Genomic DNA, 27879 nt, shown 5'->3' on the forward strand with positions numbered 1-27879 from the left:
CGCCGTGTAGTGTGGTACTATTACCTAAATGGGATAGATTTAGAAACATCTAGCAGCTTAAAACTAGAAATCTGAGGTGCTGTGGTTCATTAAGAGCAGCAGAATTGCATTCAACCACAATCTGTTTGTGGTTCAGCATATCCCTCAGTATACCATTTGCCTCAAATCAAGGGATCAACCCTGGTTCACAAGTAACGCTGGTGTACACAGTAGAAGCAGCATACCTAAAAATGAGGTGCCATCCCGTTAAAGCGACATTACAGGAGTACATGCACGGTGGCTCAGTGGTTAGCACTGATGCCTCAGTGCCAGGGATCCGGGTTCAATTCCCACCTCGGGCAACTGTCTGTGTGGAGTTTGCACATTCCCTCCCATGTCTGCGTGGGTTTACTCCAGGTGCTCCAGTTTCCTCCCACAGTCCGAAGATGTGCAGGTTAGGTGAATTGGCAATGCTAAACTGCCTGTACTGTTAAATGCATTAGTCAGGGGTGAATGTAGGGGAATGGGTCTGGGTGAGTTGCTCTTCGAAGGACCTGTTTCCACACTGTAGTGAATCAAATCAGAATCTAATCTAAATGGCAAAAGCAGAAAAGTGATTCCCACAATCAATGGACCAGATCATAGCTCTGCAGTGCTACCTGATTTGATCACGAGTGGTGGTGAACAATCAAACAACTAACCAGAGTACCCAGTTCAGCACACAACTGACAAACGCAAAAGATGAGCATAGGGAGTATCTTCAGCCAGAAGTGCCAAGTGAATGATACACACATCAGTGTCCTCATGAGCTCCCAAGCATCACAGACAAATGAATTCATTTTGCACAAGAAATGAAGGCACCCGATAGTCAATATTACAGGCCCTGACAACATCTCAGCAGTAATATTGAAGATCTGTTAGCTGCACACCTAGCCAAATTCCAAAAAAAACCAGAACACTGAACCTAACAAACAATGTGGAAATATGCCCAATCCAAAGTTCAAACCAACCAACAATTGCTCCATTTGTCTACTCTTAAATTTTAGCAAAGAAATGGATAGTGCTTTCAGTGACACCTTCAAGAGACACTTACATAACAACCTGTTCAGCATGATCAGTTTGGGTCCAAATGTGGACAGAAGAATAATTCTAGTAGGGATGGGAGAGTAACTGCACTTGACATCAAAGTTTGGGAGAAGATTTGTAGCTCGGGTGCTTGTTGTTGTGGTTCTGTTCGCCGAGCTGGGAATTTGTGTTGCAGACGTTTCGTCCCCTGTCTAGGTGACATCCTCAGTGCTTGGGAGCCTCCTGTAAAGCTTCACAGGAGGCTCCCAAGCACTGAGGATGTCATCTAGACAGGGGACGAAACGCCTGCAACACAAATTCCCAGCTCGGTGAACAGAACGACAACAACTTGACATCAAGACAGCATTTAAATGAAGCATGGCATCAGGAACCCAAGAAAAATTCAAGTCAATTTTGGGGATATTCTTCACTAGTTGAAGTCATACCTGGCACAAAGGAAGGTGTTACGGTTGTTGGAGATTGATAATCTCAGTCACAGGACATTATTGCAGACAGGGTAACATCATTTAGATGCTGCAATGACCTTCCCACCAGAGGGTCTGAGATAGTGACGTTCACTGATGACTACAGTGCTCAGTAAAATCCACAACTACTTAAATACTGAATCAATTTGTGCACTCATTTGTCTGGACCTGAACAATATTCAGGCTTTAGTTAATTCACCGCATTGATCGAGGGGATGATCATCTCCAATGAGAGAGAAACTTAACCACCTACCCACATATGAGCAGCCCTTCCAACAATCTTGACAGTCAACACCAACCAGAAAGTTACTTGAAAAATGTAAATTTTGTGGCTACATGAAGTCAGAAGCTAAGATTTCTGAAGTGTAACTCACCTATTGTCTGCCTGGTGCCTGTCCACCATCTAAGGTGGAAGTTAAGAATGCAATAGAACACTCTTCACAAACCTGGATGAGTACAGATGCAGCTCCAATATTTAAGGAGATCACCACCCAGGATAAAGCAACCTACTTGATAGGTACTCCATTCACCACCTTAAACATGCACCCAACCCTGCAATTCACAGATGTAGTCAAAGCAGCAAGATGCACTGCAGCAACTTGCTCAGGCTTTTTCAACAGTACCTTCCTAATCTGCAATTTCTATCATCTAGAGCAGCAAAGGCAGCATACATATGGGAACTGCAACACCTGTATGTTCAAGTTACACACTATCTTGACTCGGAATTACATCTCTGTACCGTCACTATCAGTTCTTGATTCAAAAGCTGGAATTCCTTCCGTGACAACCCTGTGGGTGTCCCATAATCACTTGGACTGCAGCTGTTTATGAAGGTGGCTTGCTATACTAAAACAATTAGAAGGTCGGTAATAAATGCTCAGTCAACCAGAAGAGTTACCACCCCATAACCAACTAAAAAGGGACAGAATATATGCGGATAAATTTAGCGACTTGTAATGAGAATCAGTTTACTTACATCTAGTTTCTTTCTCTTTGGTGAAATTTCAGATGTTGGTGTAGATACTCTCAAGTTTTGTGATGGATTTTGATCAATAGTCACACCATTTGTCGAAGGTTCCTAAGCAATTACCAGAAAACAAAGCAGTCTGTTGACTGTTATTCCTTTAAGAGCCACCATTTGTTGGTGTCTTATATGTCAAAAATTAAAAATCTAAATGTATGACTGATAACAAAATAGATATTCCTATGTTACAACAGTAGAATTAATTGCGTATAATCGGTACAATGGAGCAGATCAAAAGTAACAGTAGACGACCATTTGGTCCCTCAAGCCTAATGCATCATTCAATACAAGCATAGGTGATCTGCTTCAACTCTACTTTTGCAAACGTATAAAAAAAGCTATGCATCAAGAATTATGGTGAATCGAAATTAGAGGATGTAAATCTTCGAAATCACTGCCGCAACACACATAGATTGGTCACTATCATCTTGGCCTTTGGATTAACTTGCTAGCAGTACTGTCTCAACAACACAAATAAACCTCACTTTAACTACTGAAAAATGCAGAAAGCAGCTTCATTTACAGTCAATGACCAGGCACTCTTTTCTTGGGGACCAAGATTTTACTTGGCATAGTCAAAGGGCTGCAAGAATCATGGTGCATGCACAGCATGGATGAGTTTGCTGGACTAAATCCAAGGTTACAAACATATCACTAAAGTTCTCATTTTGCCAAACTCAATGATCCCATCCGTCAACGTTTAAATGGAAAAAGAATCCTAGTTCCTACATAATCTATCTTCCATGTCACATTACTAAATCCAATTAGGGGATTGTTCATTACCCAAACAGAAAACAATGTCCTCAACAGCGCACTTCTGGAGGGTGTCCACAACTGACTACGTGAGAACCAGCTCAGTTTAACTTGTGTTAGAATGGCTTCCCTTTTCTTTTCCTTTTCATCCCTAAAAAGATGGCAAATTAAACTCCCTACATGTTAACCAGCAAAATGTCAAAGAGCAGAAACAAATTTAAGTTATAATAATTGAAAAAGTACAGTTTTGAGATAGTCAACTATAGGAAATAGAAGAAACATGCACAAAAAGTTCACAAACCTCCTTCTTTGCAGATTCATTTGTCGTTGGTGATGCTGGTCTCTTTCTCCCAGAGGTAACAGGGCTGGATTCTTTTGTGGGTGCATTTGGGGGCTGACTGCTGACACATGTAGATAAAAGCCTGCTGACTACTGACTTTGGCTGTGTGACAGAAGTAGGTACGGAAGAGGCCTGAGGAATGTGTTCACTGGTTGACGAAGATGAGCCTATAAAACATAGAAAAAAAAATCCACAAGTTATCTAGCTATTCACATGAACAGACCTTAAATATTGCATAGTGGAACCATCAATTTTAATTTCTCTCTCCCTGTCACAAAAGCTAAAAGTGAAGTAACCAGTGTCTCATGCCTTTCAGGTATGATCCTTCCTACCTTTGTGCCAGTTCAATAGTCTATGACCTTCTTTATTGTTTGAAGAAACCCTCCATATACAATTAGGACAATGCTGCCCTCAGAAGGAAAAATCCTGTGCCTTTAAGCAATCACAGACAAATCAAGGAATTTGCTCCTCTCTGCATTCAAGATCTGATCTGAGATCCAAGTCTTCACTTACACCTTAGATGGAGAGCAACTTCTCTCAAAGCTGTGTAGATGTGCAGTCACCCAAGGAACAAACAGGCTGCATATAGGCATTTGATTTCTGATTATCTAAGCTTCTCAGAGTACAGCTCTTCTGACATAGTGGCCCTTTTGTTACATGCTTGCATGGCTGAGAGTTAAACTTAGAAGGAGCATGCAATGCAACAAAGGCTCAGACAACAAAATAAAATCAGAGAGAACAATGGCTGAGATGCAATTTAGTTCAGAGATTACCTACAATAATCAAAACGGCAAAATAGCTAGGTTACCATATATCACTTACTCCATTAATCAGAAAGTAGAAAATATAACATTGTTTTTATAAACCTGGAGACTATTGCAAAAACTGTATGAGGGGTGGGTATAGACAGAAAGATAGCAACATGATTTTATTTCAAAATATAACTTGTACGTGCACTGAAAGACAAAGTTCAGAGTTATGGCAGATCTTACTGAGCCTCGGTAGAGCAAGGATAAGCAAAAGATGTGGCCTAAGTAAAAAGTACTCCAGTAGAACAGTGGTATGTGCTCTTTAAAAAAGGTTTAGACTCACTCCCAAGAACACATTCTTTCATTTAATTTCTGCTCACCCTGAAAGGGTTGCTACTTACCCCCTGAGCTGGGAATTGAATTTCTTTTTGAAGGACTAGTCTCCGATTCCAGCTGTGTTTCTGAATTCTGAACAATGCTTGCATTCACTGACAATGCTGCAGCAACAGGACTATACCAAGAAAGAAAAGCAAAGTTAATGAACAGCACACTTACAGTGACTCTCAGAGCTGTCACTGCACAAAGACAGCCATTTGGACTGGAATGTTTGCACCAACTCTCCAAATGAGCAAGTGCTAATTCAACATTTTTCATCCATCCATCCCTACAGTCTTCTTTCTGTACCATGTAAACTCTTTTACAGATGATATTCTAATTCCTTCTTCAAGGCCTTAATTGAATCTGTCATCAGCAAACAAAATATGCTCGATCTGAATCGCATGAATGTATTTCTCACCACTCCATTTAGCTACAATCTTTGTCCTATCATCTTTGATTTTTCCAACAGTTTTTCATTGCCTGCTTTATCCAAGCCCCTCATCTTCTTGGTCAAAAGGCAGCAAGAATAATTCATAAGGGATCACGTGTTTTTAAAGTATCAGACTTAGTAAATTTCATGGATCTTAATTCAACCAGAAATTGTTATGTGGTGCTTAAGAGGTAGAGGATTGGGTTACCCTACAAGATTTTCATTTTAGAAATTTTCAATTACCATGTCTCCACCTTAGCTTTCGAAACTCCAATAGAGTAACTGATCTTTCAGTCATGTCTCCAACAGGTCAATGTGTCGGTGACAAAAATTAACATTTTTGCTCTCATGTAGTAATCTGCTCTTCATTGCAGGCTGTAGTACTGGTTATCAGCAAAGCAAAAGAGAAAGTCAATAGGTGTAAGCCTCTCCTAGTCAGTGTAGAACAACGTCATCCATCAGGAGATCCACAACTGTGCTCTGCCTCATGGAAATATACAGAAACAGGTTCTTTCATGGCCCCAGTCTACCTCAGAAGAAGTTGAGTCCTCAGACAGTGTGCAAGCCCACCGGAATGTGGACAAAGATATTCTTGAGGTAAACCCACAGCTGCAGCACAACTCTGCCTGAAAGAGTTGAAAGCTGATGAAGTAAACCGACAAGGAAAATCTGAATTGAAGACCAAAGAGAGTGATATTGAAACCTGTCATCTTTCCAACAACTTTTGCAAGAGGTCAGCATCAGATGTAGTGCTTTGTATTTCTTTTGACTCAACTGGAGAGGTTGAAAAGGGGGCCCTCACATTTAGACAATTAAGGATCTTGGTATATTTTGCACAGGTTTATTCCGAGATCACTGCAGTTTTATTGCAGAACATTAACATATGGGATACAGGAAAATAATATGCCTGACTTGACTAATGTAGAGAATAGGGGTTCTGCCTGTCTTTGATGGTGGGAGAGATTAAGCACCACTGGTCAGCCACTGTACCAGAGTTTGGCAACTCGTCAGTAGTATGGTGCTGACCCTGATAGCCCATCTTCTTCAATGGGTGCTTCAAGTGGATAGAATCCATTGCACTAGACAAATAAACCAACCAAAAGAAAGATGTCAGCTATTTAACTGGCAAGCTGGAAAGTCAGAAGTGCAGGTAAAGGATTGGTGGACAACTTGCAACTGGTGATCAATGCACAGAAGACAGTTGCTTGTGCATCATGACAAATGGCTTTTCTGCCTTGGACCCAGACTCGCAAATATAATGGAATGGGCAGTTACTCCTGGAAATTTGTTGCTGTGCGCTTTGAAATATTTTAGGACAACCTGCACCTTTAACATAATAGGTCACTGGCAGCAGGATCAGCAGACTTAACACTGATCAGACAACTTTCATATACTGATAAGAACACCTGGTGTACTTCAGGGTTAGGATACAATCCTTAAAATTGTTTCAAAGCAAACAAGAAGATATAAAGTCAGCAACACTGCTTACCCAAAAACATAAAACAGCTCCTTGATTCAACTTAACATGCACTCGTGACATTCCAATACTAGACTATGAAATTAAAATTAACATACTTCAGAACATCTACAATATTGTACCTTCAATATATGGGAAGCAAGAGCAGAACAATTCCGAGTGTTTCAAAGTTAACACTACAACGGAAACAGTAATTGAAACCCAACAGTCTACACCAATAACAACAGATCTGAGCAAGACAGTAGAAGAAGAGCTGCTTCAAGCCCAACAGACTGAATTCACCAAGCCACTACTCCTGTAGCATCATGTGAAGACTGTGGTCTTATAAATACAAACAAATACAAAAAATAGGGGATTTCCTGAGCATTATTGCAAAGGTATTTGCCCAGGCTGTCTTTGTTGACTCTGGATCAGTGGTGCTGGAAGAGCACAGCAATTCAGGCAGCATCCAACGAGCAGCAAAATCGACGTTTCGGGCAAAAGCCCTTCATCAGGAATAAAGGCAGAGAGCCTGAAGCGTGGAGAGATAAGCTAGAGGAGGGTGGGGGTGGGGATAGAGTAGCATAGAGTACAATAGGCGAGTGGGTGAGGAGATGAAGGTGATAGGTCAGGGAGGAGAGGGTGGAGTGGATAGGTGGAAAAGGAGCTAGGCAGGTCAGACAAGTCTGGACAAATCAAGGGGATAGTGCGGAGCTGGAAGTTTGAAACTAGGATGAGGTGGGGAAAGGGGGAAGCGATTCAATCTACTTAAAAGCTGGCTGACAGTCAAAACTGCTCAACTGAGGAAGCTGTTGAAGTCCACATTGATGCCCTGGGGTTGAAGTGTTCCGAGGCGAAAGATGAGGCGTTCTTCCTCCAGGCGTCTGGTGGTGAGGGAGCGGCGGTGAAGGAGGCCCAGGACGTCCATGCCCTCGGCAGAGTGGGAGGGGGAGTTGAAATGTTGGGCCACGGGGCGGTTTGGTTGATTGGTGCTGGTGTCTCGGAGATGTTCCCTAAAGTGCTCTGCTAGGAGGCGCCCAGTCTCCCCAATGTAGAGGAGACCGCATCGGGAGCAACGGATACAATAAATGATATTAGTGGATGTGCAGGTAAAACTTTGATGGATGTGGAAGGCTCCTTTAGGGCCTTGGATAGAGGTGAGGGAGGTGGTGTGGGCACAGGTTTTACAGTTCCTGCGGTGGCAGGCGAAAGTGCCAGAATGGGAGGGTGGGTCGTATGGGGGTGTGGACCTGACCAGGTAGTCTCTCTCTGTCTTTATTGACTGTAAATCCTAGCTGAACACAACTTCCCTGAATGCCTGCATGTTTTCAGAACGAGAAGGTCTTCTCAGACTGGTAGCTGCAAGAGAAATACAAATTCCTCAATCTTATTATGGCATTGCCTCCGAAGTGATTCAATCTGCTTAAAAGCTGGCTGACAGTCAAAACTGCTCAATGCAATCCCCTCATTACATGGATAAGGATAACTAAAATGGGAAACAGAATCCCTAAGTGTGGGAGCATCGAGTCCACACTGACCCTCCAACGAGCATCCAACCAAATGCAAAAATCTATTTCTCTCTCTAGAGATGTTGCCAGCAAGTTGTGTTTTTATTTTAGATTTCCACCATCCACTGTTCCTTGGTTGGTTTTGAAATTATCACAACCTTAACTTTGCAAACGCTGCAGCTCTGAAGTTGTAGCAACAACCTAACGAAGTACCAAACTCCAAATCTGCTAAGCCTGATTTCTCAGCACATCTTATTTAAATATATTAGCCAAGAGAAAAGGTTCAACAGTTGCCATTTTCACTGTCTGACACATTCTGGCATCATAGGTCAAGGTCACAAAAGCGCAACTCCTGGATAATACTAATTTTATCAGCATATACCTATTGCTAAGCCAACAGCATCTGTGCTGCCTTAACTGGGTCCACTGGATGGATGAAACAAAGACCTTCTGTATGGTAAACTAGCCAGGGGGTCACAACCTTCTGGGTGTCCTTATCTGTGCGACAAGGACAGTTGTAAGCAACGATTGTGGACATTGACAATTGGGAGACTTTAGCTGCCAGCCATCACCTCTAGAAAGCTGACTGTTCAGAACAACTTTGGAAGAAACAGGCAGAGACAAACTCAAGAGGAGGGTTCTGAGCAAACAGAGGCCAAAATTGTGCACCTTCTCATCCCACAATCTTCCATTTCAATTAATGTTGAGAGACTGCCACGCCAGAGTAGGGTTGCGCAGCAGGTAATGCTTAACACATTTGACTACATAAGTCAAACCATCACTTTCAAGATGAAAAGTTGCCATAGATGAGATCACATGCACATTAGTTTACCTATGAAGACTAACAGGTTATAAATTCACTGGAGTTTATTCCACCACAAACCCCCCATCAATTTCCATTCTTTTTCAAATTATGCTATTTTAAATTCCAAGAGACAAAAAAACTGCAGATGCTGGAATCTAAAATAGACAGACAGGAGGCTAGAAGAACACAGCAAGCCAGGCAGCATCTGAAGGTGGAGAAGTCAAAGTTTCGGGTGGAACACTTCTTCATGACTGCTGTCCTGATGAAGGGTTACACTCAAAACAACGACTTCATCTCATAGAACATAGAAAAGTACAGCACAGAACAGGCCCTTCAGCCCATGCTGTTGTGCCAAGGATTAATCTTAACCTAAAATAAAATAACCTAATCTACACACCCCTCAATTCACTGCTGTCCATTTGCATGCCCAGCAATCACACGTCTCTAATGACTGTCTCCACCACCACCGCTGGCAACGCATTCCATGAGTTCACAACTCTACGTTAAGAACCCACCTCTGCCATCTCCTCCACACCTTCCTCCTCACAACTTAAAAACTATGACACCTCATGGCAGTCATTCTACCCTTGGGAAAAGTCTCTGGCTATCGACTCTACCTATGCCCCTCATTACCTTGTACACCTCGATCAGATCACTACTCTTCCTCTGCAGCAAACCTCATGGCTCTTAAACTCGATCCCCCTCTTAATGAAAGCCAAAACACCATATACTTTCTTAACAACCCTATCCACTTAGGTGGCAACTTTGAGAGAGCTATGCACTTTAACATCAAGATCCTGCTGTTCCTCCACACTGCCAAGAATCCTGCCTTTAATCTTATATTCAGCCTGAAGGAGGGCTCATGCCCGAAATGTCGATTCTCCTGCTCCTTGGATGCTGCCTGACCTGCTGCATGTTTCCAGCAACACATTTTCAGCTCTGATCTCCAGCATCTGCAGTCCTCACTTTCTCCTATATGAATAAGCTACCATGGGGAACCTTATCAAATGCCTTGCTTAAGTCCATATACACCACATCCATTGCTCGACCTTAGTCAACCTGTCTAGTCACCGCCTCAAAGAACTCAATAAGATTCGTGAGGCATGACCCGCTCCTCACAAAGTCAGGCTGACCGCCTTTAATCACGCTATGCTTTTCCAAATAGTCATGAATCCTATCCCTCAATTCTTGACAAAATCTTGCTGACCAAGATGTAAGACTGACTGGTGTGTAATTGCCAGGGATTTCCTTATTACCCTTCTACAAAGAGGAACAACATTCGCCTCTCTCCAATCCTCCGGTACGACCCCCATGGAGAGCGAGGAAGCAAAGATCTTCACCAGCTGCTTCGCCATCATTTGCTGATGTTACCTGGCTTGCTATGTTCTTCCAGCTTCCTGCCTGTCTATTTTAAATTCCAAAGCCATATTCCGGATATGACGCCAAGACAACAGATTTACAATGAAACTTTTGTTAAAAAACAAATGCAGAAAACAACTTCTATGTTACCTCTGTGGGCTGCTGGCATTCTGTAGTGGACTAGAAGGCACTAGCAGGCTGTGGTCACTGTCCAGAGAAGCCTCCATGCTATTTTCATCGTCACAGTTGGCTTTGCTCCCCTCCAATGAATGCTTTGGATGAAAAAAAAAGTTGTGGCAAAGTTAGACAGCAAATTCAGAATCTGCATTTCTTGGTACATTTTGTGAAACACTACATTAATAGTGGTAAAAAAAACCAATGTAAAGAAGAGAATTAAGTTTGATAAGACTTGGCTTTACCAACACATCAACTGCCCTTTCAAAAGTGATAGAATTATCTGGCGCGATATATAAATTAAAAACAAATTAAAGAGAAACTAAACCATAAGCCAGATCTTCTTACAACAAGACGACCAACTTGAAATCTGTTTTATTTGACTAGTATCATAATCTTAGCCAAGACTATAAGAATATAACCATACATCCAATGATTCATAATAAGGCAAGGGATATGGCTGCTTTACAATCAAAATTGTATCATAAAATTTGGTGCAATATCTGGGAAACTCTATTCCTCCAAGTGTTGAGACTTATGGGGCAGCAAATTCCTTGATACTTTCAATTTGCAACTGAAAGTTTTCTTTTTATATCCCTAATCATCTCTGCACACTTTTTCCTCTTTCACTGTAAGGAAGAATCAGTGCTCCAGTGGAGCCTGATAATGCAACATTAAATTCCATCAATGTAGAGAATTTAACATATCCTCCTGTTAGATACTTAAATAAATCTTAATCCTGCTCATAATTATAATGATCATAAAACACCAAAAAAGAGTATATACTAACTGGCCAGTGGCTTGATAGACAACAGAAACAAAAATACACTATAACTTCTAATAATTATCAAATGATCAATTAAAATAGAATCGTTTCCACAGCAGAACTACAGGTAATAAGTATATCAATAGACAGAAATAAAATCTAATTATTATTGCAGTTGAACAAAAACACTATTTACAAAAGATGATAGAATATGAGAGCTGATAACGCAACCCCGGCCAAAGATTTAATTTACCTCATTATTATTTGTTCTTTAACATGTGCACTAATTTAGCAGATGCTTTTTCCTAACTAACAGACAAGGGAGTCAAATTACTCAATTTACAGACCAGTTCAATTTCAAAATAATAGATTACATGATAGGTTACCTTTTTCTTTCTTTGCTGGACATAACTCGGTAGAAGCAGATGGAGCTGTTTCCTTTTCACGTGCATTGCTGCAATCCTCATATCTGCTTCAAACATTTTGCTGTTCATTGCTTGTCTATAAACTGTAATGGTAAGTGATATTAATTTTCTGCTACTAGATTATTTTACAATTAACACTGATCAAAAGGTCTCATCTTTGTCCAAGGTTCCTATGAAGTACCAAAAGCATGATTTTTCTCTTCACTGTTCTAAAGGCAAATAGGAAAGTATAGGAACCATCACCACAGAAAATGGAGCTTAGTTGACAAATATTCAGGCATCATTGAGATCATTATATCCACTTAACTGTGTTTAGCAGGAAATGACATTTTAAACACATGGTACTGCGAATTTCTCTGCATGCAGCATCTTAAATAGGCTTACATGTGCTCATGAATATTTGGGCTCCTGTGCTATTAACATGAAACAGAGACAAAAACCATGATAGCCATTGTTATGTCGCATTGGCATAACATAATGGACGTCAACCCAGGCTGTCACAAAAACTTTAGAAGTTTTAATTCAAATACACAAAATCCCCATTTCACTCAGGATAATAAAACAGACTAAGTTTCTGTACTTAGCATGAACGTTTATTACAAGTCATTAGATTCTGTCATGTTGGAGCTGTACAAAACTTTGGTTAGGCCACATTGGATTACCTTGTACAGTTCTGGTCACCACACTACAGCGTGGATATAATTGCACTGGAGGGGTGCAGAGGAGATTCACCAGGGGGTTGCCTGGGATGGAGCATTTCAACAATAAAGATAAACTCAAGTTGTTTCTTTGCAGCAGAGAAGGTAGAGGGGGACCTGATAGAGGCATATAAGATGACAGACGTGAACAGAAAGTAGTTGTTCCTCTTAGTTGCTGGATCAATTATAAAGAGCATAGTTTTAAAATGTAAGGGAGAAGGCTGAGAGGGGAGTTGAGGAAGAAGTTCTTTTTAAAAGAGACGGGCCTGGAATGCACTGCCTCGGAGGGTAGTTGAGGTTGATAATCTTAGCTTTTAAAAGTGCTTCAATGAAGACTTGTTATGAGCCTAGTGAGAGAAAATGGGACTCATTTTCATAATAGTGTATTTTTTGAATTGTAGAATAGACTCGATGGGCCAAAAGACCTCTGTGCTGTCTGATGCTTACCACAGATAAACATATCAACATATAATTCGGATGGTTGATGTCTGGATGTTCGAATGGTCCGGAATTCGGATGGTTGATATTTGAATAGTCAAGGTTCTACTTGTAAATTCTTTTTGAGCAAGCGAGGATGATGAAAGGAAAGCCAAGCCCCAACACACACCGGCGCGGATGTGCCCGTGACTAAGGATGCAGCTGCCGCTCCCTCGGCAGCAGAGAAAGAGGAACCTACGCAGCAGATAGTCACTGAAGAACTTGTGGCGATCAGAGGGATGATCGAGGAGTTGATGGAAGACAATCATACTGCTGGAACTGGTTTTGGTCACGCTACAAAAGCACGAGGAGTTGGAAAGGTTCAGGAAGCGAGTTGAAGAGGTTGAGCAGTGGACTGGAGCTTCAGAGACCAAGGTAGAGTCCTTGGTGGGACTGATCCAGGCCCAGGCCTTCTCTAAATAGGTCGATGACCTGGAAAATCGAGGTAGGAGGGAAAATATCCAGGTCGCTGGGCTGCAGGAGGGAGTGGAAGGTAGGCAGCTAGCAAGCTTTTTTGAAGACTGGCTGCCACAGTTCCTTGGCTGATATACCGAGGTGGACCAAGCGAAGGTTGACAGAGTTCACTGGGTTGCAGTGCGCAGATCCAGTCTGGATCAGCACCTCCGCCTGGTCCTGGTACGATTTCAAAGTTGCATAGACAAGCAGAGGATCCTGGAATCTTCTAGAAGGATGTGGAAAGATCCACAGAAAGATTCAACGTATCAAGGAACTAAGATAAAGTTCCTCTAAGACTAATCTGCGGCGGTGATCAGCAAAAGGAAATCGAAAAAAATTATGGGACCTTGGTATTCAATATTCAATGAGATATCCAGCAGTGCTTTGTATTACTCATGAGATGGCGCTGTCATCTGATTCCTCAGAACAAGTGAAAGATTTCTGTGACACTAGAATAATTTGGATGGATTTATATCCTGGACAATAATGGTTTTTTTTCTCTTGCTAGGTTTCTTGTAATGTTACCCTTTCCTTAAAGAAGCTGCTGTTGGTGTATTTTTTTCCTCCAATTAGGATTGGTGTTGGAATATAGTTGGGGATGGACACAGTGCTCATTATTTTGTCTGTTCCCTTCTCTTGCTCAAGTCTGGGGTGTGGCTCGAGCTGTAAAGGGGAACGGAGGTGTGCATGGGAGGTACAAGTGCCCTCTATGGGCAGGAGGTAGATTCCCTCATTAAGTGCCTTTTGTGTTTTGTAGTTAGTTTAGTGTTTTGGTTTCTCGCAAATAGACTCCACAAGTCTTCTTTTGAATATGCCCAGTGTGCTGAAAATAGAATTCTTCCTTTCATCAGATCAAAAGGTAGTTGCAAAGGATCATGGCTAGCAGTGCTCTTAAATGGTGCACCTGGAATATTAGAGGGATCCATTTGCCAGTTAAAAGGTAAAATGTGTTGTTGAGCCTTAAAAAGGAAGGGGTGGATGTTGCCATGTTGCAGAAGACTCTGCTTAATGACAAGGAACACGAAACTACAGCAGGGCAGGTTTGATCGGATGTTTTTCTTGTCCTTTAACACTAAGAGCAGGGGGGTGACTCCATAAGAATCTTTCCTTTAAATTTAATAGGTTGTGTTAAAGATGAATAAGGTCGGTTTGTTATCCTTCAGGCCCTAACACATGGCGAGGAATATGGTATTTTGAATGTCTATTGTTCTCCGGCCCAACCACTAAGTTTTTGACTGATGCACAAGCTGATGGCCTTTGCATTGTGGCTTATTATTATTGGGGGGGGGGGGGGAGAGAAGAAGAACGGGACTTTAATTGCCTTATGGATCCTGTGCTGGATAGAATACTCAAAGGCCACCCTAAGCTTTCTCCACAATCTTTTAAAAAAAAACAGCTGGCTTTATTGGAAAGGTACCTAGAGCCAGGCGAGACCCTAGTTATGAGCCCTTCCCCATCAAGAGCAGAGACAGAATATGAACATGGGAATAGTGTGCATTCAAACATTTAAATCCACTTTGCCAATTAGGATCATGACTGACCATCTCCCATTTACCTGTACTAGCCTCACATTCCATTATGCTATATCTAGAAACCTACTGATGCATCTTAAACACAGAGTAAAACCTCTGAGAATGGCAAATTCAAAAGATTCACGACTGAAAAAAATCCTCAGTCCTAAACAACTTGCTCAGACTGTTTCCTGGTTCTAAACCCACAGCCCTGTAAGCATTTTGTAAGTTTCAACACAATGACCTCTCATTCTTCTAAACCCTAGTGAGTACAGGCTAGTTTCCTCAATTACTCCTCAAAAGAATTTCCACCATCCCATCAAATAGATTTGTGAACCAGTTTCACTGAATGGCAGTTATGCCCTTCCTTGCATAAGGCGGCCAGAACAGCACTCCATAATCCAGGTGCAGTCTCAACAAGATTCAAATACTGTTTATTCATATTCACAAAACCATGCGCAATAAACGCCAACATATCATGTGTCTTAATAGCTTGATGGATCAGTAAGTTACTAAATTCTGCTAAAACATCAATAAATAAAACTGCTGAGCAATAATTCAACTTCCCCACAATGCATATATGTATAGATTTCTTAAATGAAACATTTGATAAGGCTCATAAAGACCTTATGAAAAAGAGGCCATTCATGCCATCACGTTCACACAAACCCCTCAAAACAGCATCCCACCCAAACCCAGCCCCAGACCCTATCCCGTAACCCTGCATTTACCACTGCTAATCTAACCTCCACTCCACATCCCTGGACAAATTTACCACTATCGATCCACCAACCCTGCACATCTTTGGACTGTGGGAGGAAACCAGAGCACCTGGAGGAAATCAATACAGACAATGAGGAGAATGTACAAACTCCACGTAGACAGTCACCCAAAGTTAGAAATGAACCTGGGTCCCAGATGCTGTGAAGCAACAGTACTAGCCACTGAGCTACCATGCCACCCATAATTCTGGTATTTATAATATTAAATTCTGGAAATTTATGAATTTATAGCACATTAACAATTGCAGCATTCATAAGACTACAAACACCTCTCACCAGTATCTGTGAATGACTGAATGTCATAAGTGAGGTCAACACTCAGATTCTCAGCGTTTTCCACTTTCTTAAAAACTATTCCAATGACCCACATTGTGCTGAATTCATCCCTGAAATAGAAAGTACAGCATGAGATTCCTTTTAATTTTAAACAGTATTTATGTTGCAAAGCATGGCAAACCTCTCAAGAGGAACCTAACATTTAACACGTAAGCATTCAATCTTTCATTTTTATTCTCATGTACAATAATTTTAAACAAACAAAACCATAAGCCTCAAAAAGGCCAAAACACATTACTTACTTATCAGGATTGTCTTTGGGAGCTGGGAATGACTGTGGATTAACGTGAGCCAGAGTAATGAACTCATTCTTTTCTAAGCTGCTAATAAGGATTCGGATTTTGGATTCCACCAAGCCCACCCTAAACAAAAACAACTGTTACTGAGTGAAGATCAGGAGCTCCAGCAAGCTACGTATGGCACTGCATTTTGTCAAAGCTCAACATAAAACCAGTTTCCATCGAAGTATTAAACAATGTTAGCATTCTAGGATCGAGTAATACATCCAGATGAGTAAATGCAATTTTACATGTAAAACAAGCTTGCATTTCCACACTGGTTTAAACAATTCAACCCCTCCAAATCAGTTACTTCAAAATGCAGTAACTTCCGTAGACGAACGAAGCAATTGATAGCTAAGAGATCTCAAAAGGAGATCAAAACAATTGGCCTGATTTTGACAGCAGTGGTAAAGGGTGGTATATTCATGAGGACATTAGAAAAGCTCCCTACTCATCTGCAAACAGTACCCCGGATGGGGGATGCTGATTTTTGTTTCATCATAAATAATGTAGTTCTCCTTCAACACGTTAGCTTACGTTGCTGTACTGAAGTTTTAAATGTGGTTTAAACACACTTTTACTGAATTACACTGACACAACCCTTTTCTCTATAATACAAGGGGCAGAGATAGCTAGCTGAAACTTTATTCAGGCATGTGCCCGAAACGTCGAATCTTCTGTTCCCTAGATGCTGCCTGACCTGCTGTGCTGTTCCAGCAATAAAGTTTCAGCTTTGATCTCCAGCGTCTGCAGACCTCACTTTCTCCTCCGCAGAGATAGCTAAACAAACCAACATTTTCCCATTATTTTGCAAACAGCTTTTATTCTTTGTCAGCTACTAATTTTTGACTGCATTATTCTCAGCATGGACCATAGTTCATTTAAAAAAAGCCATGCTCACCAAGGAACACAAGCAAATGCATTCCACAAGTTATTGTTGATGTTCACTCTTTTCCACCTGCCTGAATTACACAGGCACATGATTCAAGAGGTGCTAATAACCACTTGGTATGTCACATTAGTGGTTATTTCACATGAAAATTTCAAATGTGACCAGGCGTATGCCAACAGGTATTCCACTGTTGCAGCTATGAAACAAGGATTATTACAACACATCCAGAAATTTTGTAAATAAGCTATAATTAAGAAAGTGCCAAATTAACATATTAAAAGTCCTTTTCATATGAACTGGGGATCCATATACAATAACAATCCAAATAACTGGAAATGCTTTTTGCAACAGGCTCCAGAACTTACCACTCTAAGTGCTGTTTTTCCGTTGGGGCACTTGCTAGCAGCACAATGTAATGCCTTTGAAAGGGAGGAAATAAATTACTTTGTGCATTCGGTTGACAAAACAGTACTTCAAACTTGCTGTGAAATATTTGCTCAAGTTTTTTTGTTTTGAAAGTAAATGGAAATTGATCTTGCTTCTAGCCGACATACCTTCAATCAACTTGAATTAGTTTCAGAGCTGAAACTCATCTGTATTTGATGGCTCAATTATACATCAATTCTGGTTTATGCAGTATCGTAATTCCATAGGGAATGCCATTATCTTAAGATTTTTGGCAATTGGAAAATTTGATAGACTGTGGACTGAAAACAATCAAGTCCAAGTAGGTGCATAAGTATCATGAAATATATTAAGAGTCAATTAATGTTAGATGCATGTTATTTAGCTGCACTTGAAAATGCCTTTAACAAAACCTCCAAGAAATCGTACCAACAGGTTCTACGCTACTCATGGGACTGTGTACTTGGATGGAACGAGAGCAGTGTTTTCATGAGGCCAGAGAAGGCAAAAGTTGTTGGAGACTTAAAATATCTGAGCAAGATTTCCAATCGCCTTCTGCACAGTACATCTTAGCAAATCCTTCAACATGAGCAATACAAGGAAAAAAAAAATCTGATGGCAAGGCTACATATAGCTGACATCGTTTAGATGAGGTTCAGGAATGGGTCAGCCAGCCATTGAGCCTCCTCACTGTTCAATAAGGTCATGGTGATTCTATTGCGATCTTAACTGCACATTCCCATCTGCCCTTAAACCCCTGTTCCTCAAGAGTTGACTTCCACCTTAAAGGTAGTCAGTGACTATCACTGTTGGTTTTGGAGGAAGCTACAAAAATTCTCAAAACTCAGAAATAAATGCCATCTCATCTCCATCTCATGTTTAATGATATTTCCCTTGTTCTATACTCTCCCACAAGGGAGAAACATCCTTTCAGCATTAGGATCCTGTTTGTCTTACTAAGATCACATCTGATTCTTCTAAACTCTAATGGATACAGGCCAAGCCTGTCAAATCTTTCCTCAACATCCCCATCCGGGCATCAGTTAAGTGAACCTTCTTTGAACTGCTTCTAATGCACGTATGCGCTTTCTTGCTTTATTAGGAAAGCAAAACTGAACACAGTAGTCCAAATGTTATTCCATCCAATATCTTAACTGTAGACAAAACTATACATTCCATTCCTCTTGCAATAAACATTCCATTTACCTTTGTGATCATTTGCTCTATTTGCAAATATTTTATGTTTCATATACCAGGACACTCAGATCCCTCTCTGCCTCAAGTTTGCAATCACTTAATTTATATGTGCTGCTGTCCTATTCTCCCTGCCAAAGAGAATTGGTCTCCACATTTTCACACTGCCAATTTTGGCCACTTAGTTAATCTATTCATTTCCCTCTACAGGTTACTTTACATTCTCAGAACATACCCTTCGATTGTTATCTACTTCCCATTAAAAAGTTAGCCACATATTTATTATACTTTGTCTTATGTCATTGATAGAATTTTCATTAGTTGAGGCCCCAGCACCGACCTGTGGCACTCCACCCACCCAGGAAAATGACACATTTATGCCTGTTTTGTAGTAAACAATCCTCTAGTCACGCTATTACATTTCTGCTTAATGATGAGTTCTTATTTTATGTACCTTTGAAGTGGCACATTTTCAAATATCTTAATTAAATCCATGTACATCCACAGGCTCCCTTTTATCTACATTGAGGAAGTAACAATGAGAAAAGATCCAATTATTTAGATTTTTCACAAAACCATGTTGGCTCTGACTGTTAAGATTTTCCAAGTGACCTGCTATAACCTCTCTAACAATGAGATTCCAGCAGTTCATATATGGATTATAAGATAATTAGCTTGTAATCTCCTGCTTTCTGTGCTCCCCTTTTCTTGAATAGAGTTGTCATATAAACTATTTTCTAATCTGATGAGACCTTTATCAAGTTTATGGAGTTTCGGAAAATTAAAACCAATGCATATTTGAGATCTCATGCTACGTATCACATATGTACACGCAAGTGATCATAGATGCATCCCCTTAACTCCATTACTAATTCGAATGTTAGCTTCACAGAATTTGGCTCCTAACCAGTCACAAGTGCCCATTTCTTACAAGTAGCATCAACAAATAGAGTGAGTCACTTCAATTAAAAAAGTGTGTTTATTTTAAAAATGCAATCCATACAGATTTTACAAATAGTCAACACTGATCAATAACTTGAGAAATTCAGGTAATAAAATGCAATGGATTAAAATTAGTGATCCACATGCCTGTGAGCCCTCTTCGCTCCCCCACTTGCACATCACTTAGTCTGGCATTTTGCCTATATCCTACAACAGAAAAGTCTGAAGGTGATGGCTTTGAGACATGTGGCCTAAGTCTGTTGTTTAATACTAAACTGTTAACTAGCCACAGTAAGGGCTGCAGTGGCACCACTTTTGCCATGTATACTAACTGGAGTAGAAAACACAAGTAAACATGATTCAACTTTAAATATAGCACAGTTGTGTCGAGTTTGGACACTTTGCCAAGAATTTAATCGGATAGATCTTACAGCAGTTTTGGGATTTCTGTCCGGAGTTGTACAGAATACTTTAACTTCAGAGGTTGCTGAGAATGTTGACTCAAGATGTGCCCTTGCTCTTATGCTCCATCTAAAGTACAGGTGAATGCAATCTGTCCTGTGGTATGCATGCTCATTGAAATTGCTCATTATTGGTTGGGATTGCTGCTGGCAGTTTTTCAGACTGATGAAGCTGACCATAATGTCAGCATACCCTTACAAATGTTGTTTTCTTGGTATTGAGGTCTGAAATTTTCACCCATGTTGGGCATTATTTCATCAGTGAAAATATCAATAAGTAGCAACCAAAGACGTAAAGCACAATGAAAAAACACTCACGCCAATTTGCAATTTATCACTTCCAAATGCAAAGAAGTTAAAGTACATATCCTGTTAATGACAATTACTCTTACATATTCAAACATGCAATTAGCTGTATCAGTCATCATATATGACTTGTTCGCAATGAACATAGGTCTAATGTGGAATTCTTTAAAATCAAAAGGCAATTCTTATGTCTAGAAGGCACCTTGAATTACAAGTTGATAGCATAACAAATTGAATAGACTGGAATGATATCACTAAGTAGGAGGAGAAACAAAAACTGAAGACCAAAATGGTATAGGTTAGTCCCATCACTTATGGAGGTGGTAGAGGGATTAGGAAAGATGAATCAGAAAATGGATGCAGTAAATGACTTGGCCATTGAATGCAAGTCTATGCCAACTTTTTGCCATAGTAATTCATCCAATTCTGCCTCCCTTTTCTGGTAGTCCTACAATTTACTTATCAGCATACTTCAGATCTCTTTACAAATTATAAAAGTTTATACTCATCTACTGTAAACCTGACATCGAGGGAGACAGCTTAATAACAAAATGGGACCCAAATGAAGACCTCAAAGTTATCTGATCAAAAACAATGTGTGCATAACTTACAATGTAATTGCTCAGCTCTTTTGCCTATTGAAATCCAGTTAATTTTCTCTTAAAACTACAGTTTCTTTTTGTACAAAACTTTTTAAAAAAAAAAGCACAAGCCTAGGTTAAGTTTTTAAATTCTGAAAACAAAAACAAACTGCTGGAAAAGCTCAGCAGGTTTGGCAGAATCTGCAGGAAGAAACCGGAGTTAACGTTTCAGGTCCAATGACCCTTGCAATCAGAGGAAGGGTCAGTCAACCCTAAACATTAACACTGATTTCCCTCCACAGATGCTACCAGTTTTTTCAGCAGTTTCTATTTTTGTTTCTGATTTACAACAACAACTGCAGGTCTTTCAGTTTTTAAGTTTTAAATTCATGGCCAGAGATAGAAAAGAGATTTATGCCTATTTTGAATAGGGAACAACATAGCCTTAAAAGGATGAGCAGGGAAAATGATGAATTATGATTTGAGCATAGTCACTGAATTATCTAGTTACAGACATTGAGTACATAAAGAATAATTCAATAAAATAATTAATTCACAAAATACAAAACACAAAACAAAATCCTCAAGTCATTTAACACAAAATGAAGCATAACTTAACCCACGCATTACATAACGAACTTAAGGGTTTAAAAACAGTTGAATGCCTCTGCAAGGATAGTCAACACCAAATGCAGTCTAAGGATTGGGGGAAACAGATGTAATTCAATTCTCATTTTGAAGTCTCACATTTTCCCATTGTAAGTCATTTGGTCCACATTTAGAATGGAAACTACTGAAGTAAAAAACCATGCTGTAAAAATAGTCTGATAGTGATAGCATTGTCGTAATCCCATTATCAGGAGACCAATTAGAGCATACATTTTCATTACAAATGCAGATGCAGGAATGCATAGAAACCCTGACTGGAAATGGGCAAAAAAAATCATCATTGTCTGATGTGAACATACCCGAAGTTAACATTTTCGGCATCAACATCTATAATACAATTTACACTCACTTTTCTTTGTGGTCAACTTATTTTTACTTCAGAAAAATCTTTAAAATTTGTTTGATTTGGAATTGGCCCGTAAATTGCTTAAAATTTGGCGACGTGATTATTAATAAAGATACATAGTCTTATATATTTAATCAAAGGTTTGCAATATTCTAGAACCATCTTGTGTTTTAAAGAAAATGCACAAATTAACAGAATTAACTTTGCACCCTAAGTTCTCATTACCAATGCAAACCATTTATTATTTAGTGTCATATGCCTCATCTTCCTCCTTGGGACCCTCCAACCACACGGGACCAATGTGGATTTCATTCGTTTTCTCATTTCCGCTCCCCTCACCTTATCCCAGATCCAACCTTTCAACTCAGACCACCCGCTTGACCTGCACCACTTATCTATCTTCCTTCCCATCTAGCTGCTCCACCCTCAACTTCATCTACTTATCGCATGCTCAACTACCTTGCCCTCAGCCGCACCCGCGCCCCTCCCACTTATCTCTCAGACCCCCAGCCTACAAACCTCATTCCTGATGAAGGGCTTATACTCATAATGTCAATTCTCCTGCTCCTTGGATGCTGCCTGACAAGCTGTGCTTTTCTAGTACCCCACACTTTAGTATCATCCCCAGATTCAAATAGTTAATTTCCTTTAAAATCCAATAGTTTTCACGTTTTACCCTTCTTATCTCTTCATTTGAAATTTTAGATCGATAATTTGTTGATTCTATAAAAAAGGTAATGAGCTCTCCCTATTTTTGGCATGATTTTTAAAAAATCGCTACAACCATCTATCCAGTGGTAACAGTTCCAATATCTCAAGACTGTTTATCCATTGTGACATCCTAAGTAGTACACAAATGGCTTTAATATCTCTAAGACAATGTTACACCAAAAAAGTAAACTATACTTGAATTGTGGCCAAATCATTGTTCATTATGTCAAAATACACCTATCACAATTCTGGATAAACGTGCAACTGCATCCCTACATATGCCTCCCTCAGCAATACACTTCAGACTTTCATTGTGGATATTCACAGGCTTTTTCTTCCAAAAATGAAATATTACAATACTACACAAACCAATGGTCTGCTTTCTTTTGCCAAAAAGCTTCAATGTTGGAAAACAGAAATAAAATGTGAAAATGACTCTCAGCATGAATCGCTACTCTGACTGAAACAAAATTGTTGGAAAAACTCAGCAATTCTGGCAACATCTGTGGAGAGGAAGCAGAGTCGCAGTTTTCTTAGGAAGACTATAAAATCATTACCAAATAATCAGTTATTATTAGAAATACAGAAAAAGGAATATATTTTCCACTCCATCTGAATGGTTCTGGAAGACTCTTGAAGGTTATTCAATCCTTTAAGACTAATCCACCATTTGATATGTCGTCATGCCATGAACTCCAAACTATTAAAACACAAGATGCAATGAAGTTCTAGGATATTTTCTACTGTTTCATCTCCAGCAACGTAGTTCAACACAAACACGCAGCTCAAAGCCGTGTTGGCCAAAACCTGTGCCAATGGTAATAAAAATTAAAAAGCACAAACCTGTTATAGCTACTCAATTGAAACTAATCTACACACCAGAACAAAAACAAAGTCAAGGACACAACCTTGAAGACTCCAGGTGACCGAAAACTCTGCAACTTCAAATATAGTGTGTTGATTGTGTGAATGAGTCTATGGCAATGCATATTGTAACTAGAAGGTTGGTGGGATTAAAAAAATTAAACCAATCCAAGTTCTAGAGAACAAATGTTTTATGTAAAAGCTTCCAAAGAGAAGCTCTGAAACCATTTTTATATTGTACCAAACTAGAAAAAAAATGAAATTATTGCTAACAGTAGGAAGAGGAGTACAAAATAGAACATAGTTTAATGGTCCTATCTTGAGTCTTTATGGTCTACTAATGTGATATGGGAAAGGGAGCAGGAAGATCACTCATCCAAGATGGCAGAACATAGAAAATCTTCTAAAGCTCCAATATTTCTCCTTCTCACAGGAGAGAAATTAATTGATACATAAAAGATTAAATTGAAATCTGAAATTTTAATTTGAAATGTCAACTCAGTTTCTATCTCCCGGCCTAAGCATTTCCAGTTTTATTCATTTCATACAACTGCCTTCATTCAATTTTCAATATTTCTGAAGAACAGGAAACACCTTCAGAATTAAAAATGGATTTACCAAACTACCATTCAGAAGGGAGTTACAAACTCAATTATCTTTGGTTCTCAAGTGTTTCCTAACTTCACTCCTGAAAGTCTGAAAATTAAATCCACAGGTCTATGTTCCTGTGTTCCTTCTTCCTAGATTCCCAACTATTTATCCAACCAGACCCTAGAAATACCTTAACTTTGATCAAATAACCACTTACTTGTAATTTCAGAGTGTATAACTCTTAAAATATCATTCTATTAAATTTACACCATATCTCCATATCCTTCCTAAATACAGTACTTTGGATGCGCACTGTGACTTTGAACAGCATACATTTGTACTCTGAAAGCTAGAATTTCATAAATTTCTTTTATCTGTTCATGACATTTTAATGATCCACGAGTGTGGATCTCAAAGTCTCTTTGGGCATTTAGTTTTCCTTTTTACTGGTGGTTAATTTAAAAATTACTTATTTTAGAATTTTTTTGTACCAGCTGAACCAATCTCTTATTTGTTCAGTAAATAAAGTGCCTTGATAACCCATGCCAATACGACCCAGTCTAGACCCAACTGGTTTAAGTGCTGTACTCTATCTCAGTACTGGCACCAGTAACTGAAAATGAAATTTTCCTTTCCCACACCATTCCTTCAGCCATACCTTTACCCCTTTAATCTGCTTGCCCGATACCAGTTTGCAAATTACTCAGATTAACAATCATTTACTCAATTTAGCTCTTCATACTCTGAACAGGACCTCTCATTCTTCGGAGGTTGATCCTATCAACCAGATCTTGTCCCTTTCCAACGACTGGTATGAGAACTCCCTTTACCACAGCATCAGTTTGGCCACTTACTGAACTCTTGTATGAAATTCAGTGTGACATCTTCTGGTTATTGCATTTCAGAAAATATATGCAGCACTACCCTCTCGGCAAATCCCAGGTCTAACATGATATTCTGGTTGGGTTCCTGACAGTCTTAATCTTCAGTTACACAGAATATTCATTTTAGATGTTGAATATTAAGTTACTGTGAATCCATGCCCAGAATTCCCCAACAAAGTACAGTATTTGTCTCAATCTTATTCTGATCCTGTACCCCTCTACATAGCAAGCTCAAAGCCTGGAACAAACTGCCCAGATATTCATTTCTCTCACTTCCCAGATCAGAACGCAACCAATTCTCACACCAGCTCAACAACTGAGCTCTGCATACGGGTCTGCTGTGCAGACTCACTGTCTCTATTACAGTTTGTGGATAACCTATTGCTCTTCTACTCGAGCTCTGATCTCAAAACTATGGCACAGAGGACAATCTGTTGCAATGTGGTATAAATGCAGGACAGTACTGACCAGAATAATGAGAAAAGCCCAACCACAAAGGGGGAAAAAGTGAATGAATTAACATATATGCACGAGACAGGATTTAGAGTCATTAATTAAATTGGTAAATTCAGACAAGCTTTTCTTTATGATGCTTTGATGGATGCTGAAGTACTAATTATTCGAAGGTACTGGAATTCAGTCAAATTACATTCAATTCCAGGTCAGCTGCAAATAGTGAATGCAAGTCTGAATGCTACTGTGAAAAACATATTCCCAACCCCCACAGCTAACTCAAGTTGTCTTTCCTTAACTTTAGCTCCACCACGAATCAAATGATCACAAATGATTCTGCAAATGATCACAGATCTACAATCAAAAAGACACCATACACCAAGGTTTCACGAGACAATGTTTTTACTATGCTCTGTAATCAAATGAACATGAAAAGAACATAAAAATGGCATAGAGAATGCAGCCCATCAAGTTTGCTCCAACACTCAATACAATCATGGCTGATCTTAGGTTTCAAATGTATTTTCCTGCTCAGTTGCCATATCCCAGGATTCCCTGAGAAAACAGAAGCCTATTTACTCCAATCTTCCAAGGTATAAACAATCCACATTGCTCCAGAGTAAAGAATTCTAAAGATACACACAAACTTTTAATTAAATAATTTCTGCTGATGGGAGTCTTCAATGATCAAAGCCTCATCTTCAAATTGTTTCCTGGCCCACTGGGAATCTCTGAGCATCTACCCCATCAAGATCCTCAGGATCCTATGTCTCAATATCATTTCCCATTCTATCAAACTCCAGAGAATAAAGGCTTAAAATTTACTATCCCACAGAAGGTAACTCACTTTTAAGTATGGCCATCCATAAATATAGAGAACAAAACAAGTTTTCTGCAATTGCCTTGCAGAAATCTCATAATTGTAGCAAGATAATTAATTTTGTAAAATAACAGTTATATATCCACTTTCCCTGCAATTCAGCTCAAGAACTCTACCACTTGGGCCAACAGGTTCTGGGAGTTTAGTTGCTCATGTCTCAACTGTTTTTAGCTGTTTTAATTTCCTCACTCATTTTAGCCCTTGGGTTCAACGTGTTTTCCACTGTGAAGGCAAACAAGATATTTGAACAATGCATCTATTTACTCACTCCCCATGATAATTTCTTCTGTGGCTGCTTTAAGGGACAAACGTATACTTAAGCTAGTCTATCCCCATTAAAAACACAATTTTATATTTCTGGCTAATTTAATAAAAGTCTTATTTTACATTTCAAACTCAACATTTGGTGGTTTTTCTCTGGTTTCTACAATAGTCCTAAATCCTAAGACTTGCTACTATTTCTTAATCTAATTCTATCCTTAACTTTTTTTTGTTTTCTAATGAAAAGTATTTTTGTTAAACATTTTCAGCTGTTCCGTTAAACTTTTCTAACTATTAACCACTTAATCCTTTAAATTTAGTTAGCTAGTTATTTGTGCATATCCAAGTAATTAGCTTTGAATGTACGATTCTTGTTTGTGATTGGAAGCCATCACTTTCAAATTAACAAGGTCATGACATTACCACTTTGTGAAGTAGTTAATATATTACTTCAATCAGTCTAATAAATAGATCCAAGATAACATTAATCCGAGTTAATTCCACATCATATTGCTCCAGGAGATGGTCACAAAATATTTTACAAATTCATCTTTTGAATAGTCACAGTTTGAAACATTAAACGTCCTGTGAGCTGTCTTGCCATTCAGAACAGAAGAATCTTGGGAGTACTCATCCACAGATCTCTAAAGACAGCAAGATAAGCTGGTAGGGTAATTAAGGAAGCATACAGGCCTGGGCTTTTATCAGTCGAGGCAAAGATTACAGGAGCTTGATGGTGCTGTACAGGACTTGGGTTAGATCACAACTGAAGTACTGTGCACAGATCTAGTCATTGTCCGAGAGGATGGGTGTGATTGAACTAGAAGGAATGCAGAGATTCACCAGAATGTTGCCTGGGATGGAATGTTTTAGCTATGAATAGAGTCCAGATAGGCTAGGGTTGTTTTCTTTAGAGCAATGAAGGCTGAGGGAGGGGGAAACCTGATTGAGGTGAATAAGATTATGAGGGCTCTAGACAAGGTGAAGAGGAAGCAGCTGTTCCCTTTAGTTGAAGGGTCAAAAGTAGGAATGTAATTTTAAGAGGATGGTAAGGTGATTTACAAGGGATTTGGAACATACAGCCAAAAGTGTAGGAGAAATTAGAAACTTCACAACCTTGGGAAAGTATGTGGATGAGCACTTCAAATGTCCTAACATTCAATGCTATAAGACCATAAAATAGAAGAGCAGAATTAGGCTTC

The 27879-nt window shown here is 39.5% G+C and overlaps 1 protein-coding gene across 4 annotated transcripts in view; it reads right to left on the reverse strand.

Annotated features, from left to right (window-relative positions):
* The window catches only part of LOC122553376 (poly(A) polymerase alpha), a 101846-nt gene that overhangs the window by 12661 nt on the left and 61306 nt on the right, over positions 1 to 27879 (reverse strand). For all 4 annotated transcript variants that reach the window (XM_043697046.2, XM_087989629.1, XM_087989630.1 and 1 more), the window contains 8 exons: positions 17495 to 17548; positions 16199 to 16318; positions 15897 to 16006; positions 11658 to 11779; positions 10482 to 10603; positions 4797 to 4906; positions 3608 to 3813; positions 2506 to 2607 (listed from right to left, as the gene is read on the reverse strand). In XM_043697046.2, coding sequence (XP_043552981.1) covers positions 2506 to 2607; positions 3608 to 3813; positions 4797 to 4906; positions 10482 to 10603; positions 11658 to 11779; positions 15897 to 16006; positions 16199 to 16318; positions 17495 to 17548 — 946 coding nt within the window. The remainder of the gene's footprint in view (positions 1 to 2505; positions 2608 to 3607; positions 3814 to 4796; positions 4907 to 10481; positions 10604 to 11657; positions 11780 to 15896; positions 16007 to 16198; positions 16319 to 17494; positions 17549 to 27879) is intronic.

This window comes from Chiloscyllium plagiosum, unplaced genomic scaffold (genome assembly GCF_037043375.1).
Source record: "Chiloscyllium plagiosum isolate Xiang-an unplaced genomic scaffold, Cpla_swu_hap1 HiC_scaffold_8, whole genome shotgun sequence".
NCBI classification, from domain to species: domain Eukaryota; kingdom Metazoa; phylum Chordata; class Chondrichthyes; order Orectolobiformes; family Hemiscylliidae; genus Chiloscyllium; species Chiloscyllium plagiosum.